Source organism: Rhincodon typus, chromosome 35 (assembly GCF_021869965.1).
Source record: "Rhincodon typus isolate 14 chromosome 35, sRhiTyp1.1, whole genome shotgun sequence".
In the NCBI taxonomy this organism is placed as follows: domain Eukaryota; kingdom Metazoa; phylum Chordata; class Chondrichthyes; order Orectolobiformes; family Rhincodontidae; genus Rhincodon; species Rhincodon typus.
Window position 1 is genome coordinate 5,796,355 of NC_063366.1, and position 15,766 is coordinate 5,812,120.

At 43.8% G+C, this 15,766-nt stretch overlaps 1 protein-coding gene across 1 annotated transcript in view; it reads right to left on the reverse strand.

The window, feature by feature from the left end:
- The window catches only part of LOC109922012, a 55,916-nt gene that overhangs the window by 10,964 nt on the left and 29,186 nt on the right, over window positions 1-15,766 (reverse strand). Inside the window, exons 8-11 of the mRNA XM_048616466.1 lie at window positions 9,063-9,132; window positions 8,479-8,739; window positions 1,075-1,350; window positions 678-956 (exon numbers count right to left, since the gene is read on the reverse strand). Of these exons, the coding sequence (XP_048472423.1) occupies window positions 678-956; window positions 1,075-1,350; window positions 8,479-8,739; window positions 9,063-9,132 (886 nt within the window). The remainder of the gene's footprint in view (window positions 1-677; window positions 957-1,074; window positions 1,351-8,478; window positions 8,740-9,062; window positions 9,133-15,766) is intronic.

Consider the following 15,766-nt stretch of genomic DNA (forward strand, 5'->3'; position numbering starts at 1 on the left):
ACTCTGACTTACTATCTGGAGCCCCAGGAGAGATTGACGAGTAGGAGAACTGCATGTAGACAATACACTTTCCCCGTGTTCCTCTTATGATATAAATGGGCTTGGTCTAGAAGTTTGCTGAGCCATATTTATAAACATCAGTATTTACTGCACTAACTAGATCCATCTTTTGGAACACAACTTTCTTATCTTGTTGGATTGTATGGAAAATCCAAATTCTCAAGGATTTCATTTCTAGTTCAGCAATATGTCAAAGACTTAACCTCAGGCTCTCCCCAACCTCATGTTCACGTTGCCTTATCAGGAGAAGTAGAAGAAGCAGGAGTAGCCATATTTGTCTATTCTACCTTTCAATACGAACTTGGCTCATTTTGTGCCTTACTGCCACTTTCCTGCTTATTCTCCAGATCCCTTGGTTACCTGAGATACCAAACTCTGTCTATTTCAGACTAAAATACATTCAGCAGCAGAACATTCACAATCGTGTAGGGGACACAATTCATAATGTTCTTAAAGGGTGGCCATTTCTAAAGGGCAGTTCACCGAGTAAAGAACTCTTCAGTGTCTGGGGGATCGAAAATTGGGGCAGTATCTCATTCATCTTCCCTTCTCAGTCATGCATGTTCTCCCGCACTCCTTCTCCCTTGCTGTCCCACACTTCCAGTTCAGTTCCTTACCCCAATGGTAGAGCTTAGCCTCTGACAGGCTGCTGTGTTCAACTTGACAGGAATATTGATCCTCATCCCCAGCACTGATTTCTATCTCTTTCTGGATCTGATGGGTCCCATCGTGGTTCGGTCGAATCCCCGAGGATTGTGTCTCAGACACGACCTCTCCATTCCTTAGCCAGGTCACCTCGATGTCTACAGGATAAAATCCAGTGACCAGGCAGAAGAGAGTGAGTGGCTTGTCCTGACGATTGGGCTCACTCCTGGATATGAACACTTCAGGCTGAACTGTGATGGGAAAGGGTGAAAACACAAACAATACACAGACACTGAATGGAATGGGAGAACAGTTTCATAGATAAGTGAGGTTAGATCAGAACATGGGATCAAAAACTCAAGTACACACCTTTCCTTTTGAGATATTTCTTTCCAATGTTTAAACGTGATTTTAAGCGTTCAACAAGCTCCACTTCCATCAGCCATTTCCAAAACTTGTTCCAGGATTCATCAGAATCCCATTTCTCTTTTGTTTTCACTGCATTGTGATGTGATGCGACCCATCTCATTCTGTCCGACTCCAAACTAATGTAGTCCTTTCCGTCAAAGCCAACATTCATTGTTCTCTTAATGGAGCCATCTTCAGACACCTCAACGTTCCTTATCCATTGCAAAATATGCTTTCCTGTCAAAGGTAAACAGTGAAATAAATCAAATTTTCACGGAAAAAAGGTATTCAATGGGCTTAGCATTATCGTAAATTTTTCTGATGTGTTAGTTTTACAGTATCTGACACACAATTGCACCCATCATTACATTAATAACATCCCCTGTGAACGTGGTATTACAGTCTTAGATCCCCCAGTGGGCACTGTATTATACTCTTGCAGGCTGAGATTTACAACAGTAAGTCTCCATATGCTCAGTAGGGTTCTGAAGGTTCAGTATTATATTAATAAATACCTGTGTGTTCTGTATTGCATTAACAGATGCACTATGTACTCATACATTAATAAAATCTTGTGTCCGTGCCATCTTTGAAAGGCCGCTGTGCACCTGAACCAGTGCTGGCAATCTGCTGTTGCCCATCACTGGCAACATAATGGCACAGTAGCCACAAAGCCACGCTCCTTCCCCACAGCATACGCCAACATTACTTACATTATACGCACAATCCTATTCTCTCACCCAAGTCACTGTTTATCCACCACACTTGACCTGTCCTTAGCTGAGTACTGTCTGAACACCCTGTAAGTCAGGGCTACATTGGCCCTATTTCACTAAAAGTCAAGAGGGTTTATCAGGGAGTGGTGTGTGCTGTCTGATCCTCGCATGCTGCACCCTGAGCAGACAAGGAAGGGATGCAACAGACACTGAACAGTTGTGACGACTTCAGCAATCTTCTCAGGAGGAAGGTGAACACATTGAGCAGGAAGAACATCATCTTCTGCAAGATAGAGGGCTGCAACGTCAGACATAATGAGCAAAAAGTTAAATGGCAGCCACTTCCAAAAGTTGGATGAAGTTTTCATTCACTGACTTGCTGCCCCAAAGTAGCCCTTTGTTTAGTCCCAAAAACAACTGCAGCTTTATGTTGGATAACAAGGTGTAGAGCTGGATGAACACAGCAGGCCAAGCAGCAGAGGAGCAGGAAAGCTGACGTTTCAGGCCTAGACCCTTCTTCAGAAAAGCAGTTCCTACTATCTCTGCAGCTTTATGTTGGTTCTTTTTTTGCTTTTCCTGTTGTTTAATAAAAGTTGATAGGAGTGACTATTTCATGGCTTTACAATATCAGATGCTCCCTCATTCAGGGGAAAAAAGTAACATTCCTTCAAATTTCTAACATTGTGTGTTGCCGAGGAAAGGGGTTAGCTTCTGTGCTTCACTCTTGTAGCTGCGTTTACAATGACAGTCAATCAGACAGGCAATGATTTGAAGTGCCAACGTTTCTACAAATGTGATGTTCTATCTACAAGTGAAGTGTCACTGTGCCATCTGTGCCCTTTCACTGAGTTGAGGTGTAATCCTGGCTAACTGTATTGGAGTGGAGGGCTTTATCCATTTCTGGCAGACATTAAGCGTTCTACTGGACTTGACTTCAAGATGTCAGTGGAGTTACAAGGTTGAACCCGGGGCTTGTCTGCTCCCGTCTGCTTTCTAACTCCACTCTTTCTTTTCTTCTTTTTACCTTTGCACTTTTTCTTCCTTCTTTGTTTTCTTTTCTCTAAAGCCTGGAGAGCGGTGGGTGAAGGAGGCGGCCTCCAGCATTGGCAGCAGCAGCATCACACCAAGCTGAGCTGGACACAGCTCTACTCCAGCTCGGAGTCCCCCGTCATGTGTGGCCCATGCTCCAGGTCCGCAGCTGGCCTGAGAGCCAGAAGGAGCGGAACGAATTGGTGAAAGGGACGGACGGCGGAATGGCAGCAGTGACTGGAAGAGGAGAAGCATCGGATGGGGAAAGGGAGGTACAGAACCCGCACATCCCCAGGCCCATGGCTTCAGTTTGATGTGGTGATTGGGTGGGGGGGGGGGGTAGTGACGGCAGAGGAGACCTGTAACCAAGACCCCCAGCACCCATTACAGAGACTCCAGTCGATGTCAAGCAGTGACTGGAGGAGCAGTGGAGGAGGAACAAGAAGAAAATAGAGCTCGTCTTTCTCTCTCGAGTAAAATCTTGCATTATATTCAGTGTTTCAAGATGGCGCTGGAGAACGGAGTCTCTCGGCATGTACCACACGAGAAAACACTTTTCACTGTATTCTTATATGTATGTGACAATAAATCTAAATCTAAATTGCAGTGGCCACCCTGTACATGGAGATAGTCAGACACATATTTGCCAAAGCCAGTCACAGCACTCATAATGGGGGTGGTCTCCTCCAGCTTTCCATCCAGTTTACTAAGTGACATCTGCCTGCCACGCCTTTGTCTGTTTGTAGATTTGCACAAAGTCATTAATGGGCTCCTCTCCTGCCTGGGGCTGAGCAGGTGCCTGGTCTCTGGCAGCTCTCCCAGTGCCAGTAGTTTCAGCTGTTTCTTCCTCAGCCGACTGTGTCAGTGACGTGCTCCTCACTGCTTACACACCCTCGGAGGGTCTCAGTGCCTGAGCTCTTGCAGGCTGCTGAAACCGGCCTTGCCTTGCGAGGGATCAGTGGCTTCTTCCTCGGAGGTGAAGGGGGAGGGGGAATTACAGGAGGAGGCTGTTTGGACACAGCCAGTGCCTGCAGAAGGCAAGAGAGGAAGTTGCACAATCGTGGTCAAGGCTTGAGCAATTGATTTCGAGTGGGGTTAATGAGAGCATGGCACAATGTCCACTGGGACATGCTGATATCAACATCACCCCACAAACATTCACAGTCTTCCCACCCTTTCCTCATGAGCGTGCTGAGAAGACAAACATTGGCCACTCCATGACTTGATGGGGTGCCTTCAGCCCTGGACTGATTCCTCATGAAATTATACGAAAGGAGGGATTGAGTGAGCTGAAAGTGGCTGGTCCAGCTGTTAGTGTTGGTTAAGGATGAGGAAAGCTCACAAGGTGAGTGAGTAGGAAACAGAGTGCAGAAAGGGCTGGTAACTTGGAGGGGCAGGCAGGGTCAGAGCCCTTGAGTGGAATTGCTCAATGCAATAGTCATTGTTTAGGTCATAAGCCTTGGTGGGAGGTAGGTGCAATGGCAGAGTTAGAGTGAGTGTCAGACAGCAAACAGAACATGGCAGCACTTAGCTTTGTAGTGCAAAAGGCTTATGACTTTCTTGAAGCACTGCTGTGTGACCCTCTGGACCATGGAAGTGGCACTGACCCAGGCAGTAACCTCAGAGCAGGCTGTGGTCTCCTCTAGCAGCCCTAGAGAAAGAGGGTGACCCTATTGTCCATCACCAGGACTTCCAAGTGCCTAACACCAAAGCAGGATGCTAGCTTGGGTCTCTGAAACATCTCTTTTTGAACTGTGAGACAGATAATAATTGGCTTGTAGCATTTGAACGAGTGCACCCTCTCAATTTAAATATGACCTTGGCGACATAACCACAAGAAGGTCTCAGCACTGCTGACAATTTCTTCTGCTGCTGAGTGCAAGATATTGCAGGAGCAATATATGGATGTGGAGTGCAGATTTAATAAGGTGAGCAAGGTAAAACTGCATGAGAAAATGCTTTGGAGGGGTTTCTGAAGAGGTCTACTCAATAGATAGCAGAAATGAATGTGTTATTACAGGAGAATAGGTTGGACATTCTGGGCTTGTTTTGACTGGAGTTTAGAAAAGTGAGGAGTTACTTGATTGAAGTGTATAAGATCCAGATTAGTCTTGAGAAAGTGGATGTGGAAAGGATTTTCTCTTATGGGTGAGTCCAGAATTAAGAGCACTGCTTTAAAATGAGGTGCCTTTCTTTCAGGACAGAGATGATGAGAATTTTATTTCTCTCAAGGATTGGGAAACTTTGGAACTCCTGGCCTCAGAAGGTGGTGGAAGCAGGGTGATTGAATATTTTTAAGTCAGAAGTGGATAGATTTCTATTGGGCAAGGGAATGGAGAGGTATTGGGAGTAATTTAAAATGTAGAATTAGAAACGCAAACAAAATAAACAGATCAGTTTCATATTGTAAAGTTGCCAGTGCTCACGGAGGTAAATCCCTCATAAAGCCTCCAAAAATATGACAAATTATGAGAAAATGCAGCCTGCTGTGTTCCTGCCATTCCCATTACTCCTCCTGGAAGTGCCGTTCACAATAAACATGGCCAAAAGAATCACACTGAACCAGCCAGAACAGGTTTCCCTCTACACACAGCATTATCAAACATAGAGTTTGCAGTTTTCCAAAGTTAAAGTGTATCATTCCAAATTATGACAACCAAATACACCATCATAGCAGGTTTGATGAGGGTAATGAGTTGTACATGGCCTTCCAGATGATATTTGATGAAATGCCAATAACAGGCTTGTCAGCAAAGTCAAAGCTTATGAACTAAAAAGAAAATAGCAGTATTGATGGGAATTTGCTGAGAGTCAAGAAACAGTAGTGCTTAACAGTTGTTTTTCAGAATGGACCAAACTCCTCAGGGAATGGAGCATTGCTTTTGCTGATCTGTAATCATAATTTAGACATCGATAGATAGGGCACAATCTCAAAACATGCAGGTGAACTAAAATGTCGATTTAATCTGAATTGCAGAACTGATATTGTTAAACTTCAAGAGGTCATAGAATAATGTGTGGTCAGACAAGTAGCGGATGACATTCAACAAAGAGAGGCACAGACTAAAGCATTGTGTTCAGAAGAATAAGGGACTGGCAATATAAAGCAAAGATTACAATTCTAAAGGGATGCAAGAATAGAGTCACCCAATGTCATAAATCCATAAGTTGTCAAAGGTGGTAGGGCAGGTTGAAAAAGTGCAAACAGGCAAATAAGATCATGGGATTTACATATAGAGGCATAGTGTACAATAACAAGAAGGTTATGATAAATTTTTACAAAAGAAAAATGGTTCAGTGTCAACTGCAGCACTATACACAATTCTGGGCACCACATTTAGGAAGGTTATGAAGACTTTAGAGAAGACTTAAATAGTTATGAAATAATTTCTTCTGTCACATAGGGATTATTGTCCTTAGGCAAATAGAAGGATGACAGAAAGTTTAGTGGAGGTTTGATCGAGGTTGTAAAGACCATTTTTATTTTTCCAACTGTGAACTAAGAGTGGGGAAAGGAACTGCTTCAAACAAGGAAGCTGTGTAAGAAGGTATTAGTAGCACGTTACTGGAACACGTTGTGATTTGTATTTACAATGTTGCCTTATCCCAGCAGTATGGGAGAATGCTAAACATATCACTGTGTGTGGTGTGTGGTTTGGTGTGTGTGGTGTCATGTGGTGTGTGTTCAGGACAATTCTGCTCAGAGACAATCATTTGATTGCTTTTTTTCAGTTGACTGGTTGTGTGGGTTCCGAAGAGCTCAGCATAGCAACAACTTCTTGATTAGTTCCTGGATAGGGTCTAGCCTTGTATGTAGACAATGGAGAAACTTCCAGCCTGCAAAGAGAAAACACCTAAATCTTTCTCTCTCGGTCTCATATTCTCACTTATAATTTCCCTGCAAACTGTTCTCTCTGCAAATTCTCTTGTGGAAAAGGAGAGAAAAAATACACCTCCAGAGGCACAGAATTCTGAACGAGTGAATGAAAGGTAGAGTCAATTTACCCACAACTTTATGTCATTAGCACAGAATTGGAAGGAGTCAAGAAAAAACTATTATCATTTAGGATCCAGACCGATGCCCGAATTGTGCTTCTCTGACAGTTTTTTTGTCTTCACCTATAATATTTGTGTCTTGTTTCTTTGTGTGTCTGTATGTGTATGGGAATTTTAAAAGGGGGTAGAGTTTAAGTTATAGAATTATAAGTTAGCAATTGACGTTTCTTTCTTGCTATTGGTTTAAAACAGTTTGATTATAATAAATAATTATTTTCTTGTTAACGAAAAACCTGATGTGCATAATCTTTTAACCTGTGTTACACAGTTAATCTGGGCAATTTGTGGTTTACTCAAATTTTCACATTTGTGATGACTCTGGGAATATTGAGGCTTGGTTTTCAGCACAATACCCCTGTGACTCATGACAAGTTGTACAAAATCTTGAGGGGTATAGGTAGAGTGCATAGGGAGAAACTGTTTCCCATTCATGGAAAGGTGAAGAACCAGGGGTCACCCATTTATTGGGACTGGCAAAGGAATCACTGGCAACATGAGTGAAAATTGTGCCCATAATGGCTCAGTTGGTAGCAAATCTTGCATCTTAGTCGCCCGGGTTTGGCTTCAAGTTGCACTGTGGGCCTCAAACACAAAACTCAGAGCTGATTGATGCTCCAGTAGAGCATTGAGAAAGCTGTGCTGCTGGCTGAAGGTGTCATCTTTTGAATAAAATGTGAAACTAAAACCCCACCTGCCTATATGGATATAAAAGCTCTATTTTGAAGAAAAATGGGGGTATTTGTCCTAATATCCTGCTAAAACGTATCCCTTATCTAACATGACAAAAACAGATGATTTGATACGGTCAAATTTCTGTCTGGGGAAGTTAGTTGGCTGCCACATTTCCAGCATTGCAACAGTTCTGCAATTCATAAGCGCTCATATGGTTGTAATGTGCTTTTAGACATTTGCTGGTTGCGAAAATCCCTATATAAATACAAATCTTTACTTTTAAAAATGGTGAGTAGTTATATTCTGGAAAACGCTTCCTGAGGGTGTAGTGGAGACAGATTTAACTAAGGCACATCCACCACCTCCTCTGGATGTTCATTCCTCTGTGTAAAAAACTTGTTCCCCCTATCTTCTTTAAATCTCTCTCCCCTCACCTTAAAAATGTGCTTCCAGTCTTGAAATCTCCCATCCTACCGAAAAGACACCTACTATTAACCCTATCTATACCTCTTGTGACTTGTAAACCTCTAATAACATCACCTCTCAATCTTCTATGCGCCTGTAAAAAAGGTCCCAGCTTATCCAGCTTTTCTTTATAACTCAAACCCAGCATCATCCTGGTAAATCTCTTCTGAACTCTCTGTAGCTTAATAACTTCCTTCCTAGACCAGGAAAACTAGAACTGGACGCAGTATTCCAGAAGCGGCCTCACCAATATCCAGTACATGACTTCCTTCTGTGTTGCAAACATTCTATGATTCTACAATTAGCTCATTAACTATACTGGATATCCAGGCATCTATTTTAAACATGTATTCCATACTGTTGTATGACCATGGCTGAGTAGCTTTCTGGTGCCTGTTAAACAGGACAGCTCTGGTGGAAATCTTACCTGTTGTTTGGTTTGTCCCCTTCATTATTGTGATCAGATTTTCCTTAGCCATGGCTGCAAGTTTATTCCCTTGATTTGTGAGGTATTCCCAGTACTCCTCATCAAAAGAATCCATCATCCACTGCTGCCGGGAGACTGTCTGACAGGTATTACTGTCATAATAGGTCACAGGAACTCCATTGATCATTGTTACACCAAAATACTCAGGTAGTTCAGCAATGCCAGAGGTTGCCAGAAATGCCGTAGTAATGGTATTGCTGTCTGTAAAACAAATAAAGGAATAATTCGTTTACAAAAACTACCAACTGAGCAGGTATATTCTCAGCCATATAATGACGCTGCCCCAGAGACAGACACAGAGCGATGGAGAGGAATTCAAACAGAAACAGGCAGATGCACGTACACCCGTACAAAGTAGATACAACTGCAAATACCAATTCTTTTCCCATTAATGAATATCGTGACACACATTTCCTGCCGATGCCAACATTTCTACTTCCAGTAAAATCCCAGTGAATTTCCAGTCCACATCCGGGGCTGGAGAAATGAGAGAAAGAGAATGGAAAGCTGAATTCTGTACTTACCAGGAGAGACGCAGGAAAAACACAGGGAAATGGAGAAAATGATCAGCAACATTCTGGTAATCCACTGTCCCTATTCCAATTCGGGACTGGGAATAAACTAGTCTAAAATGGGGAGGGGGAAGACTGAACAAGGTTATTGAGACTGCATTTTACTGCTGAATTTAAAGATAGATCATTTCCGGAAACTCCAGAACCAGAGGAGAGCAGAGGCTTGTTTATAAAAGGATATCCAATTAAAATGACATATAGTTATCCGTCATGAGTTACCGAGAGACAAATAGCGAGGCAGATAGCTTAGGCGGGGCTTTCTGCTATTTCTTCAATGTGGGGGATGGAGAAGCGAGAGGGTTGTCGCTGGTGACTAAGGCATTGCTCAGTCTATCACATGCCTGTCAGCGCCTTAGCCACAGGGAAGAATCTGCCCGGAAACAGAAATAGCTGAAGAAACTCAGACTTTTCTGATGAAGGGTCTAGGCCCGAAACGTCAGCCTCTCTGCTCCTATGATGCTGCTTGGCCTGCTGTGTTCATCCAGCCCTGCACCTTGTTGTCTGGTAGCTTCTTTGGGGAAGTGAAAACAGAGGCCAGTAACCTTTCTTCAGGACTAGGTAGTGCCTGTCCTCTCATCAATGGAGTAATGGGTTTCCTGAAACTGCCAGTCAGTCAGAGAGAGAGAGCAGCAGCTCCACCAGAACTGATCCGGCCTTTTGTGTTTTGTTTCACCTTTCGCCCGACTGGAGTTTTGCAGGGACATGGGATGGTGAGCCGGGTGGGGATGTCGGTGACAAGAGCAAGGGGCTGGCACTTATCAGCCCCCACCATTTCGGGCATCCATGCCTCAGAATGGCACCATTGGATGTCAGTCCCCTAACCTACCCCATATCTGACAAACCAGTAACCACAGTACCCCAGGGCTGATTCTTATTGGAAATCTGCCTGTTGGTTTTAGTAGCTGTGATCACCGTTACCTAATATAGACGGTGGAACATTTATTGCAATTTTCCGATAGTTTATTAATTTCATTGTGTTTGTAAAGAAGCAACAGTTTAGATATGATACGTTAGTTAATTAGATAAAGAAAGTATATAAATGTGACAATTGGGGGACAGTTCATTGAGGACAAACCGGCTGTCATTATGGAATGTGTTGGTTTTTTTTTAATTTCAAAAATATACTTTGGTCATAAAAATAACAGCTACTGAAGCAGGTTGGTTCTGTAAGTAGCATATGAAAGAACAAACAAACATTGGAGTTCGACTCTATCCAACAAACAAACCCAAGACATTCTTATTTGTACAAGACTATGTTTACTCATATTTGAGGCACCAGGAAGGTCCAGTGACTGAATGGACCTCCATGTAACTTTGGCTGAAAGACCTCAGACAGTGGCCTTTCCCCACTGCTCCTTGGCGGCGGCTATCCCAAGCTTTAGTGCATCCCTGAGCACATAGTCCTGGACCTTGGAATGTGCCAGTCTGCAACACTTGGTCGGGGGTCACCTCCTTGTTCTGGAAGACCAGCACATTTCGAACAGACCAAACAGCATCCTTCACCATGTTAATGATCCTCCAGGCACGGTTGATGTTTGTCTCAGTGTGTGTCCTGGGGAACACAGAGTCCTATGTCACAGAGCTGCTTGGGACAAACTTTGACAAAAACCACTACATCTTTCCCCAGGCTTCTTTTGCAAAGGCACATTCCAGAAGGAGATATGTGTGGAATGTGTCGGTCATGTGAAAATTGTGAAGGTAGCATCCTGCTCTCGAGCTGGTGTGTTAGGGAACTCTTCCCTCAGTCTTCCTCCTCTCCTTCTGGTCCATCTTCCACCTGTCTGGTGGGAACTGCTCCATGAAGACTGCTCTGGGGAACCACACAATGAGAACTGCCCTTTAAGGAATCCTCCTCTGCCCTGGCACTTATTGTTATGCCTTATTTCTAGCGGCAGCGGCTAACTTAAGCTGGGTCAGTTGATTATCTGAACCCTTTTGACCAATGGCCATAGGACAATACTCATAATGTCAGCTGATCCCCATATTGTCCCATTGCCCACCTTCACCTGAGGGTTAGTTGACCAATCTTACTAAAAGCAAAACCTTCATATTTTCGAAAACAACATGCCAGTAACAGAGTGCCTTTGGCACCAGATAAATTGTCAACACTGCTTCAATGGGCATTGTGACCTCTGTGTTTTTCATAATTCTTCCCTTTGTTTTCATATGCTAGAAACTCGGGAAGCTAATTACTGCTGTAAAATGAAATCTCAGGCTACATCATAAATACTAAGATAATTTCATTTTTAAGGGACCACAATATTCAAAAGGATCCATGTCAATTTTGGAGAGTTTCATGGAGGGTTTCTCTTCATGAGCGAGACTTGTTGCCAGTATGGCATCCTGCTTGTCCTATCTTCCCTCTCTTCAGAGGCAGAAGTATTTACCACTGCCTGGATCTACTGGGGGTCTTGTGCTATCTTTAAAATGCAGTTGTGCAGCAGGTGAAGTACTGTCAATCTATATTATGTACCGGGCCAGACCCTCTTAAAATGTTTTAAGAAGGCAGCCTAGACCCTAACTTTTTGTATTTTAAAGACAAATGCAATGTGCAGTGTTCCAGATGCAATTCGATTGGTAAACTACTTGATGTTAAGCAAAACACAAATGATTTAAACACTATAGTTAAAATATAACCAAAGAAAAAGGAATTTAGAGTAACTTAATTGAAGTGGAAAACTTAACAGAATAATAGATACAGTAACTATTACTAATTAACTGTTCCAATATAGTAATATCTGACAAAGACACCTTTGGTGAAAAGACAAATTCAGAAAAATAGATTTGTCTCACGGGTAACCCACCAGCAGAGAGAAACCCCAGCTTCCAGCTGTATCCAAGAAAGGGAAGAGATAGCTTCAAATTCTTCAAGCCTTGAACAGCAACTGCTTAGAGCTAAACCTAAAAACTTTAAAAAAAAAACGAGTAAAGCCTGGTCTGTAGACCTGGCTACACCCGTTCAGGCTGCTTCCATTGTTCCAACTTTAAAAAGAAAACCCCAAAGTCTCTCAGAGATGGTAGGAACTGCAGATGCTGGAGAATCCGAGACAACAAGATGCAGGGCTGGATGAACACAGCAGGCCAAGCAGCATCATAGTCTGCTCCTATGATGCTGCTTGGCCTGCTGTGTTCATCCAGCCCTGCACCTTGTTGTCCCAAAATCTCTCAAGCTGTTTACTGTTGTGGTTTCAGTGGACCACCCAAAGCCCCCTGCCTTACAATCTCCCTTCAAAAACAGAACAAAATAACCTCTTAATGCTGCAGCACCATCACAGTCTGGAGGTGTCCTGCAAGGTTTCTTCTTCTGAAATGTCGCCCTGAGATGGCAGACAGACTAATAGCCAATCTCTGAGAGAGAGCTGGAGGCCTTACTGGATAGGATGGTGCAGAGAAGGGCTGTGCTCCTCCGCCAGGACTGATAGGAGACAACATGTGACTAGTGCTATCATTTTCTGTTTGCAATCTCACACCTACAATTGCTACTGCCTGTGCCTCCCACTCATTCTGTTGCATGTAGCATCTTTTCTCACTCACTCACACCAGCACCCATGAACCCAGCACGGCCTGTCTGTGCTGCTCACTCGTTCACTTGGGACACCCTGCTACCTTTTCCCAACCTGCACCTGTGCCAGACCCTTCGACGGCCCAGAGCAGGGCAGAAAGTGCCAAGATGGATGTTGGGGTGTCGAGCATACATCTCCTCAGCTCCTACCTGCAGAAGACCTCACTGTTTCTGTGGTGATGCTGAAATCTCCATGTCCCGCCAATCAAATGTAAATCATTGTCCATTGCTGTGCTGCTCTCCCATTTCCTGAAATTCTACCACATCTTTTCCAATTGTGTTTTGGTTAGAGTAACTGTGTTTGGTTACAATTCAGCTTTTTCCACTTGTTCCAAAATCTGGACTGAAATACTGAGCTCGCATTTTTAGAATCCCCTCTCTTTGTCTGGTTGTGTATTTCAGTCCTACCGTTTCACTACATCTTTTAGCTGTTCTACATTTAAGGACACAAATTCTTGCCAAATTAAATCCTCTTGTTTTACAAACATCTCTGCATCAAAATTTAGCCATCTTAACTTTCTCATATGTTATCATTTCCTTAAAGCTTGTTGCTGCAGTATCTTGCTTGATTTTAAAGAAATTGATCTATATTATTATCCCTTCCATTTCCAAATTCTTTAAAGTTCAAGTTCAGTTCATTTGCAATGGATTTAATTTCAGTTTGAAGCTTTCAATTGTCATGGATGCTTTAAAATGTGTTTCACTCAAAGTTGTCGATAAATTTGTTTATGTTTGTATATCTCCTCTTTAGGAGTGAGAAATTCAATCTGTAATAACGCAGCAGAAAGTCCCTTTATATTTAAAAGAAGAATTGATTCATGTTTGCACTACTCAAGTAACTTCCAGTGCTATAAGGTTACTATTTCATTCCCAAAAAAAACCCCATTTATTTACAGGTGAAAGCAAAAACTGAAAGTGACTGGAATTGAATCGGATCAGTCTTCACTCAGATCTGGTATTTCAGTCACTTGACTGACATGAAGGATTTGTAATTGTAGGGTTGCTTCGTCAACTGCAATAGCGTCTATTGTCAGTGGCTGGGGGGGTTATTAATTTCAAAGGAGTGTTCAGCAGATCAGGTTACAGGATGAAGACAGGGGATCTTTCACAGGTGTGGCACTTTTCAACTGTTTGAAGACTTTTAAGAAGGAAAGCTGTTTTCAAGTTTGTCCCCTGTTCTCCCTCCCTGATGGAAACAGTCCCGCATTAAAATGCCTCCTTCGTGTTGTTTCAAGATGGCTCTCCAGACTGTGATGGATACCCTCTCTTTAGAGAATGCTCTGTGTTTGTCGAGCGCCCTGTTCTTTAAAGTGTACTGTCTTTGTCTTGTTTTCTTGCCTTTTTACTATCAGCGTGACTATCTGCAATGCCAAAGATCACCCCCTACACATGTACAGGCATAGCCTGTGGCAACAGCTTGTCGTGGCAGACTGCAGAAGTATCTGTTTAAATGCACCGCCGGACAGGAGATGGGGGGGTTGGTGAAGAGGCTGAGGGCTGGTAAAGAGGTGGGCTTCCCGTCCCTGCCCATGTCTGAGGAGTACATCTTCTCAGCTGTCACTATTTTGCTGCAATTACCCTGCTGCCATCATCTCACTGCCCAGCCCACTTCAACCACCAAGCTGCCCTTTCCAGAGTCAGGAGTCGATGCGCAGGAGCTGGGTGGCTGCTTCGGCCCCTGTTCCTCACCCGATTCACTGCTCCCCCTCAGGTGCTCCCTATCCAAACTCCCTCTTCCTTACCCAGATCCTCATCCAGATGCTAAGGTGCCCAATGAAATGGCTGCTGGTGAATATCAGCTTGCCAAGAAGGTGTATTCCTGGGTGTGTGTTTATTCATCACACCACTTATGCCAACTTTCCCAGTAGAGTCATACAGCATGGAAACAGACCCTTCAGTCCAACTGACACATGCGGACCATAATCCCAAACAAAACCAGCCCCATCTGCCTGATCCTGGCCTATGTCCCTCCACACCTTTCCTATTCATGTGCTTATCTGAATGTCTTTTAAACATTGTAACTGTACCTACATCCATCACTTCCTCAAGAAGTTCATTCTACACGTGAACTACCCCCGTGTAAAAAGGTTGCCCCCATGTCTTTTTTAAATCTTTCTCTTCTTACCTTAAAAATATGCCCCTAGTCTTGAAATCCACAATCCTAGGGAAAAGACACCTGCTATTCAACTTATCTATACCTCTCATGGTTTTATAAACCTCCAAAAGATCACCCCTCAACCTCCTATACTCCAGTGAAAAAAGTCCCAGCCTATCTAGCCTCTCCTTTTCATTCAAACCCTCCTTTCCCGGCAACATCTGGGATCTTGTACAGTGAAGAGGGAAGAAGTAAACGGGTGGGTGTTACACCTTCTGTGATTGCAGGGGGAGGTGCTGTGGGGCTGTGGAGATGGTGCTGGGGTTGAAGGAGGAGCGGACCAGGGCATTCCAGATGGAACGGTCTCTGTGGAAGGCTGACATGAGAGGGATCAGTGCTGAGAGTCTGGTATTGGCTGAGGGGTAGGGTGCAAAAAGGCAAAGTAAGGCAGAGAGAGCAACACCCAAGTAGGTGCAGAGTGAGTGAGCACTCTGACAGCAAGTGAAGGGCCCAGAGCTACATCCTGGCCCAGTCCATGTTCTGGGTGTGTGCTCCTGAGCACAGTGTCCTTGCTGCAGCATTACAATGAGAGTGGCTGGTGCAGCCTGAGGTGCAGCATTGAAGAATGGATCAGAAATGTACGAGATGGTCCTTGGAGGCTGCCAGATGTCTGGTGCCATTGTCCATGGATTTGTGATATATGTGGCGAGTCCCATGGAAGGTTGGTATCTGATATCCTTTACAGCAAGCAGTAAGCTGAAGCTGCCAGGTATTTGCTCTGACTACCATGTTGGGGATTTATAGAATCCCTACAGTGTGGAAGCAGGCCATTCAGCCCATCATGACCACACTGACCTCTGAACAGCATCACATCCAGAACCACTCCCCTATTCTATTCCTGCAACCCTGCACTTTGCATGGCTAACCCACCTAGCCTGAACATCCCTGGACACACTATCCCTGGGCAATTTAGCATGGCCTATTCCCTTAACCTGCACA